Source organism: Gekko japonicus, unplaced genomic scaffold (genome assembly GCF_001447785.1).
Source record: "Gekko japonicus isolate JY-2015 unplaced genomic scaffold, Gekko_japonicus_V1.1 scaffold2815, whole genome shotgun sequence".
NCBI lineage: Eukaryota > Metazoa > Chordata > Lepidosauria > Squamata > Gekkonidae > Gekko > Gekko japonicus.
In genome coordinates, this window is record NW_015166507.1 from 40,501 (window position 1) to 57,107 (window position 16,607).

General features: G+C 51.5%; 2 protein-coding genes and 1 non-coding gene across 4 annotated transcripts; 2 read left to right on the forward strand and 1 right to left on the reverse strand.

The window, feature by feature from the left end:
- Positions 1-1,989: 1,989 nt before the first annotated feature.
- USE1 (unconventional SNARE in the ER 1 homolog (S. cerevisiae)) lies at positions 1,990-9,962 on the reverse strand. 2 transcript variants are annotated; one of them, XM_015412235.1, is made up of 8 exons: positions 9,819-9,962; positions 6,233-6,282; positions 5,970-6,048; positions 5,709-5,861; positions 5,410-5,428; positions 5,046-5,076; positions 2,929-3,091; positions 1,990-2,717 (listed from the first exon to the last, which is right to left on the reverse strand). In XM_015412235.1, the coding sequence occupies exons 1-8, from the start codon at positions 9,945-9,947 to the stop codon at positions 2,535-2,537; spliced, it is 807 nt and encodes a 268-aa protein (XP_015267721.1). In that variant the 5' UTR covers positions 9,948-9,962; the 3' UTR covers positions 1,990-2,534. The 2 variants fall into 2 exon arrangements, with proteins under 2 accessions (XP_015267721.1, XP_015267722.1); XM_015412236.1 differs by lacking the exon at positions 5,410-5,428 and having other exon boundaries at positions 5,714-5,861.
- TRNAG-GCC lies at positions 4,023-4,094 on the forward strand. The gene has a single exon. It is a non-coding gene; the product is annotated as a tRNA-Gly (tRNA).
- A 91-nt stretch (positions 9,963-10,053) lies between the features above and the next one.
- On the forward strand, positions 10,054-14,823 carry RPL36 (ribosomal protein L36). The gene is made up of 4 exons (XM_015412238.1): positions 10,054-10,150; positions 12,691-12,785; positions 14,055-14,189; positions 14,694-14,823. Exons 2-4 carry the CDS (start codon positions 12,693-12,695, stop codon positions 14,781-14,783), a joined length of 318 nt encoding a protein of 105 aa, XP_015267724.1. The 5' UTR covers positions 10,054-10,150; positions 12,691-12,692; the 3' UTR covers positions 14,784-14,823.
- Positions 14,824-16,607: the final 1,784 nt, after the last annotated feature.

Here is a 16,607-nt window from a genome sequence, read left to right on the forward strand (position 1 = left end):
ATACACCAAGCAATTGTTCATTATTTACACATTAATAGTTACATTGTTCTACCCTTTTATTTATGAATTATTTCAATAAATCCTCTTTTATTCAAGTATACCAGATCTGAAAAAAATACTTCCTCGGGACCACATAGTTCCTCGTAAGCCTTGAATTCGGTCTACCTAACCAGTAAGAGCAGAAGTAAAAGTATAAAGGTTTGGAAATCCCTAAAATTTCCTGGTGGCAGCCATCTATACCCAGTAGAACAAAATAAAAAGAACACTTTTAAAGAGAACCCAGTCCTCCCCAATAAGGAGGACGTCACACCCTCCCTCAGGATATCCTTGTTTGTCACCAGCCCAATATAAGAACCTTGGGAACGTGACCCTTCTCTACCCCACAGGGCGTCAGGCAAGTTCTGATTCTGGGAATGCAGCCCATTCTGCCTCATAAGCCACCTTTAAGCTTCCTTCCGGGTTGGATGACACATGGGAAAGTTACAGCGGATGCTGACCCATTTTATACGTAAGAAAGACTTCCTGGTAGCGCCTTACAGTTGACTTAGGAAGTATCAGATCCACATCAACACTCCTTGTGCTTATTGGGGGTGGCGAAGGGCCAGGGAACCAAAACAAACAGAATAGGGCAGAGGGTGCGTGACCTACTATTGCCGGGCCTATCGATCGCGATGCTGCAATGTTTTAGGGCTGACTTTCGTGAAGCAGCCTCTCAAAGGCTAGTGCGGCCTGGGAACAGGGAGAAGCTGCCCTGAGAGCCAGATGCCCACTCTGTCATGAAGTGACTGGGTGGCCTGGAGAACATTAGAGGCACCCCACTAAACTGGGAGTGCTCTGCTCTCTCCCCTATGGCTAGGTGGGTAGAAAGATCAGATAGGCAGCCCTCTGGCTGCTGTGCAGCAGCTGCGGGCAAGATGGGCAGGGGCCCGGCCGTCAGATCTCTTCAGCGGCAGGGGAGGGTCCAGGCCACCTTCCCACCCAAAGCCGCTCCACTCAAAAGTCTGTTTTCTTCTCTTGCACCTGAGAGCTGAACAACACTCTTGAACTTCCCTATCGGGGCCAGGGATGGTGCAACGTGACACCTCCCCCCCATGGGCTCCCGAATTCCCCCCTCCAAACAGCTGAGGTGGAAGGAGATCACACTGCCACAGCAAGTCAGGCAGTGCAGTGCAGTCACATTGCAGGCAGCAGCCCACAGGCTGTCATAATTCCATTCTGCCCTCTTCTACAGTCAGCTGATCAGTCCCAAACAAGCAGGCTCAGGCACTTGGTCAGAGATCAAGGGTTTATTTGCCAGGTGTCGGAGCTGGAGAGCTGCAGCCCTGCTGCTTTCGGCTGCCCCACGAAGGAGGAAGGGCAAAGCAGTGACCCCTGGAGGGGACCGCTTCCCTTGCAGCCTGCTACACCCGCCAAGTGCCTGGGGGTCAGGAGGACGGTGAGGCCCAGCTGGGGGAAGGTGTTGCTTTCTATAGATGATTAACCACCCACCAGGCCGGGGCCTTCCAAGGTTACTGGAAAGGGGGAGGCTCTAACGCAATCAGCGGCAAACATTTGCTTCATGATTGGGAAGAAATGATTTCCAGTTTAACCAAACATTAACTCTGCAGTCCACAGCCGTTCAGCCAGCACTCTCTGCCGCTGCCTGGCCCAGCTACTAGGAGGCCTCCCAATCCCGTCCCTGCACACGTGGCGGGGGAGGGAGGAGAGGAGCAGTTTCTGAGGGAAGCCTGCCCCACTGCTTCGGCAGCCAGGCTGCAGCACAGATGCCAGCTGCCTTGAGCAACCAGCAGAAGCCCCCCCCCCCAAACGGAGACTGGCAAAAAGAAATGAGATGGCACAGGAACACAGATCAGCCACCAACCAAAAAACAGAAGGGCCAGAATAGCCCCCCCCCCCCGCCCCACCGGGGGAGAGAGATCTTACACAAATAAGTCACCAATGATAACAGTTTGCCGAAACGCATTTCAACCATGACGGACAACAGGAGCATTTCTTCATGTTAGGATTCTTTAGGGACATTTCATTACATACACTGCAGGATATTTGTTTTGTACATATCCTACTGTTCTTTAAATGTTCTTATACAACGCTTCCCCCGCCTTGATCTGTCCCCCGGACAGGCCTTATTCGTACGAGCAGCAAATGCCATGCCCTCCCCTGTGCTGAGGCTGTACCACTTCAGGCTGCAGGCAGAGACGTTCCTTTCGTACAGAAAACTACAATGCCAAGGGGAACAACCCCAGCCTAGACTGAGGAGCTACTTTTCTATGAGATAACAACTGTGGTACAGAGAAGTGTTCCACCATCCCAGCTGTCACAGTGCCTTCCCATTCGGGGGTGGGGGGCAGGACCCCCACCAGCACCGCCCCCCTGGAAGCAGGCGGCACCCAAAACTAGAATGCGCAACCAAAGTTCTTCTCTGTCCTTTGAGCCTGTCTGGAATGAAACCGCCTTCCTCCGAATGTCCAGGGGCTCGGGCTTTGCAAGGGAAAGGAGTAAAGCACACCAAGCCGCCTGCACTGCCAGGCAAGAAGTCATCTCAGCTTTGGGAAGATCCGGATAAACAAAATCATGCTGATGAAAATGAAGCAAACAACAATCAGCATGAGCCAGAGAAGCCAGTTGACCGATTTCTTGGCGTGCTGCTCCAGGCGGTCCGATTCGTCTTTCAGCTTCTCAAAGTTCTGATCAGCCAGCTTGAGCGAATGAGACAATGTCTAGGAAAAACAGCGGGGGGGGGGACGACGACATTGAGATCCAAGGAAATATGCATATTGGGGGGGGTGGGGTGGAATCAGTGCACCACAACTCTACCAGGGGATCAGGGCCAGTAGGAGGCTCTGTCACCAGGGGGCCCTGGGAGCACTGCTGCCTTCCCTTCCCGTTTGTGCGCTGGGGCCGAGTGCTTTGCAAGCATCAGGGAGGTACCTGGTTGTCTTGCTTAATCACGTTCTGAGCCACCAGGGTGTTGTTCTTGAGGTTGCGCGCAAGGTGCAGCATCTCCTCCGCCAGCTTCTCCTGGATACTGTGGTGGTGCTGCAGGACCGCGTCCAGGTCAGCGGCCGACTGCTTCTCATCCGGGAGGAAGCCCCTGCAGAGCACCACGGAAAGAGGAAACCTTCCTTGCCATGAGACCGCAATGTGGGCATCCACCAAGAGGTGCTTGCAGCCACACAGAGTGTACTCCCGAGCCAAACACCGCCCCTCAAAGCTGCCACCGCAGCCATCCTTCAGCATGCCACCCACTTTGCCCTGCTCACACTGTGCATTCTCAGGCCTCAAGGGGCTAGAATGGGATCCTAAGTGGCCAAGGAAACACGCGGTCATGTGTGCTGCAGAAGCAACAAGAGAGACCCCGCCCCGCATTTCTCCACCTTTTCCATAGCCCAGCCTCAGTAACAGAAGACCCTCCTTGTCTCCCAGACGCTCATTTATGGATTTCTGGAAGTGGGCAGTGAACACAGGAAAACCCTGCTGGATCAGGCCAGAACAATCCACCAACTCCAACTGAGGCCAACGAGATCCAAGGCCTCAAGGGGCTAGAATGGGATCCTAGGTGGCTAAGGAAACACGCTGTGCTGCTGGCAAATCACATCCCTCCTGCTCCCCACCACCACCAACATCACTCCCTTGGCTACTGGTGTACTCACTGTGCATTTTCCGCATAGCTGGCAAGAGAGTTGGGCCCACCTACCTTTGAGTGGGGCACTGACCATCTTGCCAGGCTTATTCAAGCCCCCTCACCCATACTGTCATGTGTGCTGCAGGAGCAACAAGAGAGACCCCGCCCCGCATTTCTCCACCTTCTCCATAGCCCAGCCTCAATGACAGAAGACCCTCCTTGTCTCCCAGATGCTCATTTACGGATTTCTGGAAGTGGGCAGCGAACACAGGAAAGCCCCGCTGGATCAGGCCAGAACAATCGACCAACTCCAACTGAGGCCAACGAGATCCCTGTGCAAGGCTCAGAAGCAAGCCAATGCCCCCTCCCCAGCACATGATATTCAAAACTATACTTGGGAGGGGCTGTGGCTCAGTGGTAGAGCATCTGCATGCCATGCAGAAGGTCCCAGGTTCAATCCCTGGCAGCAGCTCCAGTTGAAAGGACCCAGTAGTAGGTGTGAAAGACCCTTCTTTGCCCAAGACCCTGGAGAGCTGCTGCCAGACTGATGGTCTGAGTCGGTAAAAAGCAGCTTCATGTGCTTGATATGAAAGCTTCATTCAGCCACCATAGCTACTAGTCGTTGGTGGACCACAGATTTGCCTAATCTCCTTTTGAAAACCATCTTAAGTGAGTAGCTATCACTACATCCCAAGGCAAGGAGTAGTAGTAGTAGTAGTAGTAGTAGTACTAGTAGTAGTAGTAGTAATAATAATAATATTTTGAGGTTTATATCCTGCCCTACCCTGCACGTGGGATCACGGAAGCTCACTATACAGACTTAAAATGTAATAACCACTTTAAAATGCCTGATGGCCGCACGACTGTTAGATTCATTCCAGTGCAGGCTACACTAATGCCGGGGGGGGGGGGGGGGGAGGAGAAGTGGATGAACACTCTGATGGAACACGTCAATCGCTCCTGGTGCCATGGAGCAGACAGTGCCATGAAGCACTTGAAGCAAGGGAAAGCTGACGTTTCCTGACATCCGCCACCTCAACCGAAGGCCCAGTGGAACAGCTCCACTTTGCAGGCCCTGTGGAATTACAACAGGAGCATGTTCTACCAGGCTGGGGCCAGGATTCTTGCAGAGTTGCTTTCCTCCCACTGCACACTGGGGACCACGTCTCCATGTATGAATTAAACATTTGTACTTCCTTTTGGTTCTACTGACTCCTTTGGATTCTCTGAATTACAGGATTACAAGACAGAAGGTTCTCTCTTCCCACTTCCTCATTTCTTTCTTAACCTGCAAAGCCCCAACCTTTCCCCCTCTGGGGTTGACAGCATAGCACTGGAATTGCAGGCAGTACAAAATGGGGTCACTCTGCCCGCCCCCCCCATGCAAAGATCTCAACATTCCACGGCACCCCATAATACTCACGCGCGCTTCCTCAAGCTTGTCTCTTCCAAACCTAGGGAGAGAGAGAAACCATTGCTGTCAGCAGGGTGCGACCTTCCTGACACAAACTCTCTCCAGCCAGTCTGGAAAGGCTGCTGCACATGACAGGAGAGCTGGTGGCACCGGATTGGCAGAAAGAAAAGCAGTGGCAAGCCAACGTGTGCAGTGCATCTCCATAGGAGAGGTGGGGACTGCCACCCAGAAAGCTGTCCCCCAGTACTGGCTGGTGGACAGTGAACGCACAACCCCTTGGCCAGGACGGTGGGTTTGCCTGGCAGGCTGAAGAGACCTTGCTTGTGTAACCTCCCAAATTCTCATGCATGAGGAACAATAAGGGCACACTCACCCGTAATGCACGAGAAGTCCTGGGAAGGCAGAAAATGGAGAGGAAGATGGGTGAGAGTGTTCACAGCGCCCTTTCTTGGAAGTGGCAAGGCAGCATGCTTGTGCCAGCCTCCTGTGATGGCCAGGTGAGGAAGCAATGCCACACCTGCCATCTTACCCCCTGTGGGCCCAGCCACCTGGGCTCACCTGCAAAGCAAGCTGTACCCACTGGGAATCAACTCACGCTCCACCTTGGCCAAATGGCCCCTTAAAGGACCCTGTTGGGGAATAGGGGGTGGTGGGGATGGTAACCAGACATACTGTACCAAGCAGCTCGCTTCTCATTTCACCAGCGTAGCGGGCTTTGGTCTGCAAATGCACTGTCTGCGTGGCCGGAACCCGTTCCTTGGTCGTGGTGGGGATTCGCCCGGGGGCCAGGAATTGATTGGCCAGTGCCTTTTCAGATGAAGATGACTGGGAAGGGAAAGGGCAGAGCGTGTGACTCACCTGAGGCACAGGTGAGGACAGAGCAGAAGTCAAGGCCTGGGACTCTCCCTGGCCAAGGAGACAGAAGCACCTTACCAGCTTCTCTGTTTCCAGCATTCCTTTCAAGAAATCCACCTTACGAGAATATTCGTTCAGCACCTCAGGGGCTGGCTTGCTGAAAGAGACCATACTAGATCAAGTCGTTGCACAAGAAAGGCTGGCAGGATTCCCCCCCCCCACTGACCCCTCCAACCCCCAGGAAGTCTTTGGCCCCCTTTCCCTTGCTTCACGGGCCGCTCCGGCTGAGCCGAGCTCAACAGGCTACCTGGCCATCATCGGTCCTGCCCCTGCCAGCTCACCTGGAGTGTTTCTTCAGCTCTAGGAGCATCTCTTCCAGGGCAGCCACATACTGAAGAGAAAAACAAGAGAGGTGTTTGGTAGCCTGTGGTACAGGGTTTTGTTGTTGTTGTTTTTTGCAGAACAAGCTATTTTGGTGATCAGCTGAACCCTATCCTTCCAGAGCCACAGGGAGGATAAACAAGACCAGATTGTGTTCTAGGCACTAATTAACCACAGACAAAATCCTGAGAGCTCTGAAGTCCTCCCTTGGAAGCAGAGTCCTCCACAGGTCTTCTTCCCAACAACGTGCAGGATCAGGATCGCAGCAACCATCCCAGACAGACTTAGTTGAACAGCCTCGTTGCTGGCTGAGACAGGAAGGCAGCGGCCCAAACGCCACAGCAGGAGACTCTGATGGGCGTGAAGAGGAAGAGATGCAGGATTTGCACTGGGTGTGCCCAGCATGATTCAGGACCATGGTCTGTTGGGCAGGATCCAAGTTCCAAGGCTGGGAATTCTCCCCCATGCCAACAGTGCTCCAGCAACTCCCGCAACAGAGCCCCTCATCTTAGGTGTGTCTGCTTAAGTGCTCCAGCAACTCCCGCAACAGAGCAGAGCCCCTCATCTTAGGTGTGTCTGCTTCATACCCACCTGCCTTCCTCACATGGGCAGCTGGTGCTGCCTTGAGGCCCACAGACAAGGCAGGAGTGCACATCAAGGCCATAGAAGGATTCTTTGTTGCAGCTGCAAGGCAGAATGACTGCCCCCCCCAAACAGCCTCCAGTCCTCAGCAGCCCAATAGACAGCTCATTCTCACCCGCCATTCTGTCAGAAGCCTACAAGCACTGCAAAAGGGCAAGAGTTCTCTCCCTTCTCCCCAGCATCAGGGCATTTAGCAGGCCTTTGAATCTGTCTGCCTCATTTTTAGAAAGCCAGCTCAGGTAGCAGTTATCACCACCCACCCTCTGGCAGCAAATTCCACGAGTGCAATAGCTTCTCCAGGCACTGCTACGCTTGCAGTATGCCTACTCAGAAGTAACCTTCACTGTGCTCAATGGTCAGCAGCTCAGCAGTTTGAGACCCTAGTGCCGTGTGACGGAATGAGCTCCCGTCCCTGGTCCCAGCCCCTGCCAACCTAGCAGTTCAAAAGCAAGAAACCAAGTAGATAAATAAGGTACTGCTTCGGTGGGAAGATAACAGTGTTCCGTGTGCTTTGGTGTTAGGCATGCTGGTCACATGACCACAGAAATGTCTTCAGACAGCGCTGGCTCTTCGGCTTGGAAATGGAGATGAACACCACCCCCTAGAGTTGGATTCAACTGGCTTTTGAGCAAGGGAAACCTTTACCTTTATCTTTTTACTAACCATGCAGAAGACTGTAGCCTTGGATGCGGCATGGTTCTGGCCTCTCTCCGCCCCCAGATCTCAATGCTTTGAGCTCGGTGTACCTGCACCGATTTAGCCACTGGTGGTCTTTCTTTTCAACAGCAGATCTAGAGGAATCAGTAGATGCAAAGGCCACATCACCCAACAGTTCTTCTCAGTCCCCCTGGAGTCATTCACTAAAACATAAAACACCAGACTTGCTCTTTCATGTTGAGCTGTGTGAAAGGACCCAGAACCCACTGGTGGCTAAACCATCATAGCTGTGCCTGGCTCACATGATGATCCTGACTGGGCTCTGGAAGTCCAAGCCCAGGAAGAGAAGCTAGCATTCCAAAGCCTTACGTGCATTTGCACGTTAGGAGCGCACAAAGCTGTGAGCTTGTCCGTCCTCTGAAATCAAGCAGGGCCACTGGAGCTCAGCAGGGATCTGGCCTTGGGCACTCCGCCTCCCAGCTCCATGCCTGCAGCCCCAAAGACTTCAAAGCAGGGGGGATAGAAATCAATGATTTTTTAAAAAAATTAAAAATTGGATTTTTAAAATAAAATACTTTTTGAGGGGAAATCTATCTAGAGCTACTTTTCTACTTAAGCTACATTGGACTATAATGTATCTTAAGTAGAAAAGGTTATTCATCATGAAAGAAGGATTAGTTTTTTAATTATGCAGCATGAGGCTGTATATTCATGTAAGGTTTATATTTTTTGGTAAATGAATTCCATTAATCCATTCACAATGTCATGCTCTTCCAGAGGTTTCCCTAAGATTATTGGGCAGTTTTTCTATCTAGAAGATATTATCACAGATGCTTATTCATATTTAATTTTATTTTTTCCCCTTTTTTCTACAGTTTTCCTTTTCTTGGTCCAGTATTAACTTATTGGTTATCTTATTGTAATATGTATTATTGTTACATGTACCTCAATACTGTTTGACCTCTGAAGAAGGGCGGGAACGTGTCTGGTCATGTGTATTGGCCCTTGTGTTTAGGCCACTTGAACTTTTTAATGAGACTTTCATTGGGCCCTTATATGTTTTTAACTGTCTTTCTAATAAATACATGTATTTTTGTATATTATAAGTTTCAACTAGGTTTTTAATATTGGCCCTTATTAGACCTTTCTTACCCTTGTGGTTCTTGATTCCAGTTTTTGGGTCAAATTTGTTTTCCCCTCCCTGTGTCTTACTGTACCCAAATGTCAGCCAGGGAATGCATCCCTCTGCAGGCCAACATAGAAATGGGCCTGGAGTTTACAGTTGCTGTCACATTCTGTTGAAAACGAGGCAAACCCCAGCCCTTTATTCATCTCAAGGGAACTACTCTTTTGCAAGATTCAAGTTGTCACCTGTTCCCCTCCAGGGGGGCACCTGTATATTTAGCTGCTCTATTGCTGCCCTGCGTGCCTCAGAGGCAGCTTTACCCTGCACACAGGGAAGTGCTCCGGAGAGAACAGCCACCCATGCCTCCCCCCCCCCCAGGAGGTCCCCCGGGGAGATCTGACACACAGGGGCGGCAGCGGTGGTAGCTCAACAGGAGAAGGGTCTCTGACTAAGAAGTGGAATAATTTCTTGCCACTCGTGTAGCTGCTAAAAAAGCACAAGTGCTCTGGCAGAAATGTATTAAATCTCCGTCAGAGCACTTGTGCCCTTTAAGCAGCTATACGAGAGGCAAGAAATAACTCCGCCTGTTAGTCAGCGGCACGTAGGTCCTTTTTTGCACAGTTAATCACCCCTCCTCAAGCTTGGCGCCACAAAATTGAAAAAAAGTAGAGAAGAGATTGGATTTTACACCTCACCCTTCACTCGGAGTCTCAGAGGGGCTTACAAACTCCTTTCCCTTCCCCTCCCCACAACAGACACCCTGTGAGGTAGGTGGGGCTGAGAGAGCTCTGACAGAAACTGCTCTTTTTTCAAGAACAGCTGTGCCAGAGCTTGTGACTGACCCAAGGTCACATCAGCAGGTGCAAGTGGAGGAGTTGGGAATCAAACCCGGTTCTCCCAGATTAGAGTCCGCGCACTTAACCACTACACCAAACAGGGAGAGGGGGGGGGGTCCCAAGCCTTGGCTCCCAAAAGGCCTCCTCCAGTCGCGGCGGCGTCTCCCTCTCCGGAGGCCCCGCGCTCTTCGCCCCTCTCCCCGACTCCTTTTCAGCAGGCAGCTGAAGGGCACTCCGGCAGCGCTGAGTGGGCTCTTCCCGAGCCAGCCAAGCCGCTCCGCTCACCTTCTCCAGTCGCCACTCGCCCGCACTCCGCCTGTCAGCCGCCAGCACTTCGCACCGGCTCAGCAGCCGCACCAGCTTCAGCTCCGCCCGGGGAACCGGCATCGAACCCAAGGAGCTCGTCAGCGCCATGGTGACTGCCGCCACCTCAGGCGCCCCTACTTCCGGGTCACAGGAGGCTTGTCTTCCGGTTTTGCTCTGTGGTTCTGACTGTGCCCTTTCTGTCCATGCCGCCTCGATGGTTCCTTCCCTCCCAGCCAATCGCGCGAATAAGCTGCGCGCGCAGCTCTCCCCTTTCTTCTTCCGGCGTGGCTTCCGTTGAAAGGCTGCGGCAGGTGAGCGCTCCGGACCCGGCCGGGGGGTTGGGGAAGGATCCGTCTTCATCCGCCGCGAGGGAGCAGCTCCGGCATCGGGGGCCGCTGGTGGGAAGGCAGGCGGGCGGGCGGGAGAGAGAGATATACAGGGGGGGGGGGCCGTTAGGGATCCAACCAGAGGTCCGCCTATTCCAGCATCCTGGAGGGCTAACAAAACTGGGCCTAGGAGCCGCCGAGGCCTGCCACCGGGTGGTATCTCCCAGCACTAGACGTTGGCTGCTGCCTCTGGATGGGGAGGGCTCCCTTCACTCATCACGGGTTATGGCCAGTGCTCCTTCTAAGCTGTGGAGTCTCGTGAGCAAAAATTCTACTTTGTGAGCGACTGGCATTAAAGTTGTCAGCGAGCGATTTGTCTCCTGCAGAAATTAGTTTGCTCTGGAGCCCTCCTCCCTGAGCTAAGACAAAAATGTGTGAGCCGGAGGCTAAAAAACCGTGAGCTAGCTCACACTAACTCAGCTTAGAGGGAACACTGGTTCTGGCCATTGATGATAGATCCAGGAGGAATCAGCTGCCTCTGGAGGTGGTGCGCTCCCCCCTCCCCCGCACTGGCAGTCTTGAAGCAGCGGCTGGATAAACCCTTGTCAGGGTGCTCTAGGCTGACCCTGCACTGAGCATGGCGTTGGCCTAGATGCCCTGCATGGCCCCTTCCAACTCTGTGTGATTCTAGGATTCTATGGGTCGCCCTGTTGGCCTGAAGCAACAGAACAAAGTGCCTGCACACAAAATCTTATACCCAGAGTTACACTTTGTTGGTCTTAAAGGTGCCCCAACTCAAACTTTGTCCTGTGGCCATTGGTGGACCTCATGAATCTGCCTTAACCCCGTTGGAAGCCCCCTGTGATCATGGCTGTCGCTACCCCCTCCCCCGTTTCCAGAATTTGATTGAGTAGAGAAGTATTCCCTTTTGTCCATCCTGAATGTTTATGCCCATCAACTTCATTTGGCACCCCCGAGTTCTCTAGCACGTTTGGGGAGGGAGAAAAAGTTACCTCTGTCCACTCTCTCTGTCCTGTGCATAGAGTCAGGTGGGTAGCCATGTTGGTCTGAAGCAGCAGAACAGAGTTTGAGTCCAGTCAGGTACCTTTGAGACCCAGAATTCTGTCCTGTGCATAATTTGGAAACCTCTTATTCTATCTCTCTTCAGCCACCTTTTTTCTAAATTAAGAAGTCCCACATCCCTTAAAAGTCTTAATTGTCCTCTTCTGTGCCTTTTTCAGTCTCTGCAACTTCCTTTCTGAGATACAGCTCTGGTTGCTATTTCAGAAATAGTGAAGAAGAGTGCAACCGAGATACACACACACTATTCCAAAAAGAGGCCTCCCTGTAAATCTGTACAAGAGCATTAGAATACTGGCTGTCTTATTTTTGGCCCCGTTCCTTATAATCCCCAGCATGGATTATTACTGCCTTTTTTACCGCTGCTGCCCACGGGGTGGACCTTTTTCAGCATGTTCACTACAGCCCCCAATCTCTTTCCCTCTCTTAGTCTCAGACAATTCAGACTCTATTAGGGTATATTTTTTAACTGCGGTACTTTTTGTCCCTGTGTGGGTTGTGTGTTGGATTGGGATCTGGGAGACTCATGTTCCAAACCCCACTCTGCATGGAAGCCCGCTGGGTGAGCTTGGGCTTGTCACAGATACTCAGCCCCTACACAGAGTTCTTGTGGCATGTGAGGATGAAGTGGAGGAGAGGAGGACGAGGTAAACTGCTTTGGATCCCCGTTGGAAAAATAAAGGTGGGGAATGAATGAAGCCTCAAATCTGTTATTGGGAAGCCGCTTAAGTTGGAAAGAGCAGGTACAGGTTACTCAAAAACAAACCTGTTGCGTTCCATAAGACTTGCACCTCTAATCGGGACAATAAGGATCCCGGATAGTACTAGAGAGGTAAATGGCCATTCTCCCTTGGAAAACATAAAAGCCTGCAGTCATTTCCTCAGTGCTAATTAGAACACAGAAACCCCTTGGGAAAGTAGGAAGCAGAAGCGATGAACTTTTTCTCTCTATATATATACACACAGAGAGACACCCTGCTTTTCTTAAGGGGGGGGGGACCCAAAGCTACTTAAAGCATTCTTTCCTCCTCCATCGTATCCGAACTGCCACTACCAGGGAAGCAGGTTGTGCCCGGGGGGGGCACCCTGGCCCAGGCATGTCATAGCGGTGTGGGATGCAAACCTGGGCCTCTTGGATCTTTGTCCACTGCTCTTAATTCCTACCGCCCTGTGTTAAACTTTGACAGGACCACGTGCCTAAGAAGCCTTTGGGATCACTAAGAATTGTGCATTTTCCTGTGTATGAGATTGATTGTTGTGAGTCTGTTCCGTCAGGGTTTGCGCTTTCCTCTTGCTTTGGGGGAAGGCTCCTGTCTCGACCGCTTCTCCGCCCAGACCGGGGAAATGGAGGCTGGCTTTCTTGGCACACTTTGACCAGTCTTTTAGCGAGATTTTGGTTTTCCCCAAGTCACCTAATCTCAATCTCTCTCTCTCTCCTCCCCCAGCCATGGCAATCCGCTACCCGATGGCCGTTGGCCTCAACAAGGGCCACAAGGTGACCAAGAATGTGGTTAAGCCACGCCAGTGCCGACGCCGTGGGGTGAGTCTGAACCTGGGAGCTGTGGGTCTCAGGGTGCCTGGTCTGGGTCTCGAGGGGTTCCCCCTTCACAGGCAGGTCAAGGAAGCCCCCCCACACACACTCCTGCTCCTCCTGTTTCCATGCAGTCGTGTGGCCCCACTCTGAAGTGTGTGGGCACAACAGACAGAAGACCTTTCTTCCAGCGCACAACTCAGTGAGAAGGTGGTACACCACTGATATCCTTCCAGGGAAAGGGTTAGTGGTCCTATCCCCAGGAGAACTGCACAGGGGCCACCCTGCTCCGTACCCCAGGTCTCCTACTCTGGAAAGGTACTTTGCTAGGGGTTGCCCCATTGACCAAGGCCGCCTGTTCCCACTTTCGTTCTGTTCTCTTCCTTTCTACCCTCCTTCCACCTTACCTTCCTCCTAACCAAGTTCTCCCCAGAACACATTAGCCTTATTATCGGGTACATTTCTAGGCTACTTTGCTGCTCAGAGCCCCCAAAACCAGCTTATACCCCACCCCGGCCGGTTACTTATGTAAAAGTTACCATTACAGGTCCTGCAGCTCCCGGTATTTCCAAATGGCCTGTCCTGATGTTGCCCGGTACAACCACTGTGGGTGTTGTGGGGGAGTCCCAGAGCTTCACAGCAGCCCTTCTTTGGCTTCTTGTTTATAGTCTTAGTCAGGGGTAGTTTCGTAGAAAAAGAGCTAGGGGAACTCATTAGCATATGCCACACCCCCTGACATCAGGGGCCCCATGGTGGACGTGCAGGCGGGAGTGCAAGGAAGCCCCGCCAAGGCCCTCCCTGGCCCCAGGCAGGCAGGGGTGGGGAGAGGCGGGGAGGAAGCAACTTACCCTCCCTCTTCTCCTGCCTTCTCCTGGCTGAATGAGGGCCGGAAGTGGGGCGGCCGGAAGCAAGGGGCGGGGCTTCGTCATGTGCCCCGCACCTCACCAGGGGGAACTGCGATCCCCCACGATCCCCCCTGAATCGACCTCTGGTCTTAGTCTTGATTTTGTTTTATATTAATGTTATAACCTGCCCTGAGACCACTTGCGGGAAGGGCGGGATAGAAATTGAACCAAATAGATTGCTTCCTGGGGTCCTGCCTAGCTTTTGCCAGATGCCAACCCCTTTCTCTTGGCCACCCGAGTTAAAGGGGAAAACCCCAGAAAGTGGACAGTAGCTTTTAACGAACACAAAACAGCAAAACTGCGAGCATTGATGAAAAAGTGTCAGTCATTTGTTTGGGCTTTTTTAAAGAATTTTTTTTGTTCTCTCCCTCAGCGCTTGACCAAACACACCAAATTTGTTCGGGACATGATCCGGGAAGTGTGTGGCTTCGCACCCTACGAGAGACGTGCAATGGAATTGTTGAAAGTCTCCAAAGATAAGCGAGCTCTGAAATTCATAAAGAAACGGGTGAGTGGAGGGAAGGGGGAGGAGCCGAGACTAGTGAGGATCAATGTTTCCTATAAGTTGTGGAGTCTCGTGAGCAAAAATTCTACTTTTGTGAGCTATTGGCATTAAAGTTGTGAGCCAGTGATTTGGCTACTGCATACATTAGTTTGCTCTGGAGCCGTCCTTCCTGAGCTAAGACAAAAAGGTGTGAGCCAGAGGCTAAAAAACTGTGAGCTAGCTCACACTAACTCAGCTTCGAGGGAACAGTGGTGAGGATCCCTCACACCTCCCCCCCTCGGCTCCAAATGGTCCAGTGTTTTTTTTGGGGGGAGACCCCTCTCTGCCCTGCCCTTTCCCCTTTTCAGAGGGCTGGCTGTGACCCTTGACCAAGGCCTGTCTTGAGACTGGCTTCCCTGAAGCCCAGCTAAACATGGATCCTGTCCTCCTGTACAGAGTCAGTCCAGCCTTCCACCCCAGCCTCCCAAGTTGCATGTGGTGTTGATGCAGTTTCCTTTTTGTCCACAGGTGGGGACTCACATCCGGGCCAAGAGAAAGCGTGAAGAACTCAGCAATGTTTTGGCAGCCATGAGGAAGGCTGCTGCCAAGAAGGACTGAGAGTGGCTTTATCCCAATAAAAAGTTGTTTTGAACACCCAGCAAGGAAAATGTCTTGTGTCCCAGGGGGGCTGGAGATGGCTGGCTTTCACAAAGCCCATTTGGTGCAGCAACCCCAAGGGGTGAGCTGAGGCCAAAGAGGAGACCAGCTCTGGTTTTGGGCCACTCCTTGGCTGTTAGCCTAAAGCAGAGGTGTCAAACTCAATTGTTACGAGGGCTGGATTGAAGTGAGAAGAAATGTCTAGACCTTTTGGGAAAATTAAAAACCAATTTAAGTTTTTAGCACAGTGAAAGTTGAGATTGTTGATCTACTCATCCATACATGTAACTTGCCACTAAAATCAGCCACTGTACCAGAACACCGGAGAGTAGCAAGCGTTATAGCAATTTTTAAAAAGGGAGGAACCAAGCCATCACAGGCCAGTTAGCCTAATATCTGTCCCAGGCAAATTAGTAGAAACGATAATAAAAGACAGTATTATTAGGCATGTAGAGGAAGAAAGCCTGCTGAGGGAAAATCAGCATGGCTTCTGCAAAGGGAAGTCCTGCCTCACCAACCAGATGCCTCACCACAGAGTAAGCTTAGCAGTTATGGGTAAGAGGACGGGTTCTTTTATGGATTAAAAATGGGTTAAATGATGGGAAGTAAGAGTAGGAATAAATGACAATTCTCATACTGGAGGGAAGTGGAGTCCTAGAAGGATTGGTACTGGGGCCAGTACCATCTAATTTATTCATAAGTGATCTGGAACTAGGGCTGAGTAGCGTGCTGGCCAAGTTTGCAGATGACACAAAATTATTCAGGATGATGAAAACCAAGGCTGACTGTAAAGAGCTCCAGGAGGGTAGCCACAAACTGGGCAACAATGTACAAGACAAAGTTCAATGTCGTTAAGTGTAAGGTGATGCACACTGGAAGAAAGAAATCCCAACTTCAAGTATAGACTAATAGGGTCTGAATGTACTCGATAGAGTGAGACCTTGGGTCAGTCCAATGTGCCACAGCAGTGAAAATGGCAAACTCTATGCTGAGGATTATTCAGAAAGGGATTAAAACTAAAATGGCTGCTATTGTAATGCCTCAGTGTTGCTCTGACGTGCAGCCTCATTCAGAATACTGTGTGCAGTTCTAGCCACTGTATCTCAAAGGGGATGTTACAGAGGTGGAAGAGGGCAACCAAGATGATTATGGGGCTGGGGCACCTCTGTGACGAATGGCTAAGGGGTCTAGGGCCTTCAGTTTAGAAAAGAGATGGAAGAAAGGGTGGGTGAGTGACAAGGTAAAGCTTTATGAAGTTATGCATGGGAGAAGAGTGGTCAGAACTTTCTGTCCCCGTCCCCCACCCCCCCAGTACCAGAACTCTAGGGCATCCAATGAAGATGACGGGCAGTAGATTCAGGACAGACAACAGGAAATACTTAATACAACACAAGTGACTGAAGTCTAGCATTCACTACCAGAGGATCTAGTGAGAGCCACAGACATAGACCACTTTAAGAAAGGGTATTAGACTGACTGATGGGAGGACAGGTGTATCAGTGGCTTGACTTGGCCTTCCCCTCCCCAGTGCCTGCCCACTCACACTCCTGCCAGCAGATGCGCCAGGAGCTTAAAGGAAAATCAGGGGAGGGGGTTTTCATATTTTGTTAAGGTCAAATAAAGTGGGGTGGTTCAATTGCACCAGGAGTGGCACTTTCTTCCCACGTGAGGATCTTCTCCTTTGGAGCAGAGGAAGGCTCTAGGAGACAGGATCCAACCTGCTGGGAGGAAATAATTCCACCACCGTCCCATTTTAAGTGCATGAATCAACAGTGCCTGGAAAAA

Excerpts from the sequence above, each read along its gene's own strand:
- USE1 (XM_015412235.1), bottom strand. The coding sequence starts at position 9,947 with ATGGCGCTGACGAGCTCCTTGGGTTCGATGCCGGTTCCCCGGGCGGAG. Across the intron at positions 6,049-6,232 it reads GAGCTGAAGAAACACTCCAG|CAAGCCAGCCCCTGAGGTGC; the intron begins GTGAGCTGGCAG and ends GGTCTCTTTCAG. Across the intron at positions 3,092-5,045 it reads ACAAGCTTGAGGAAGCGCGC|GGGCTTCCTCCCGGATGAGA; the intron begins GTGAGTATTATG and ends GGTGCTCTGCAG.
- RPL36 (XM_015412238.1), top strand. The coding sequence starts at position 12,693 with ATGGCAATCCGCTACCCGATGGCCGTTGGCCTCAACAAGGGCCACAAG. Across the intron at positions 12,786-14,054 it reads GCCAGTGCCGACGCCGTGGG|CGCTTGACCAAACACACCAA; the intron begins GTGAGTCTGAAC and ends TCTCTCCCTCAG. Across the intron at positions 14,190-14,693 it reads TGAAATTCATAAAGAAACGG|GTGGGGACTCACATCCGGGC; the intron begins GTGAGTGGAGGG and ends TTTTGTCCACAG.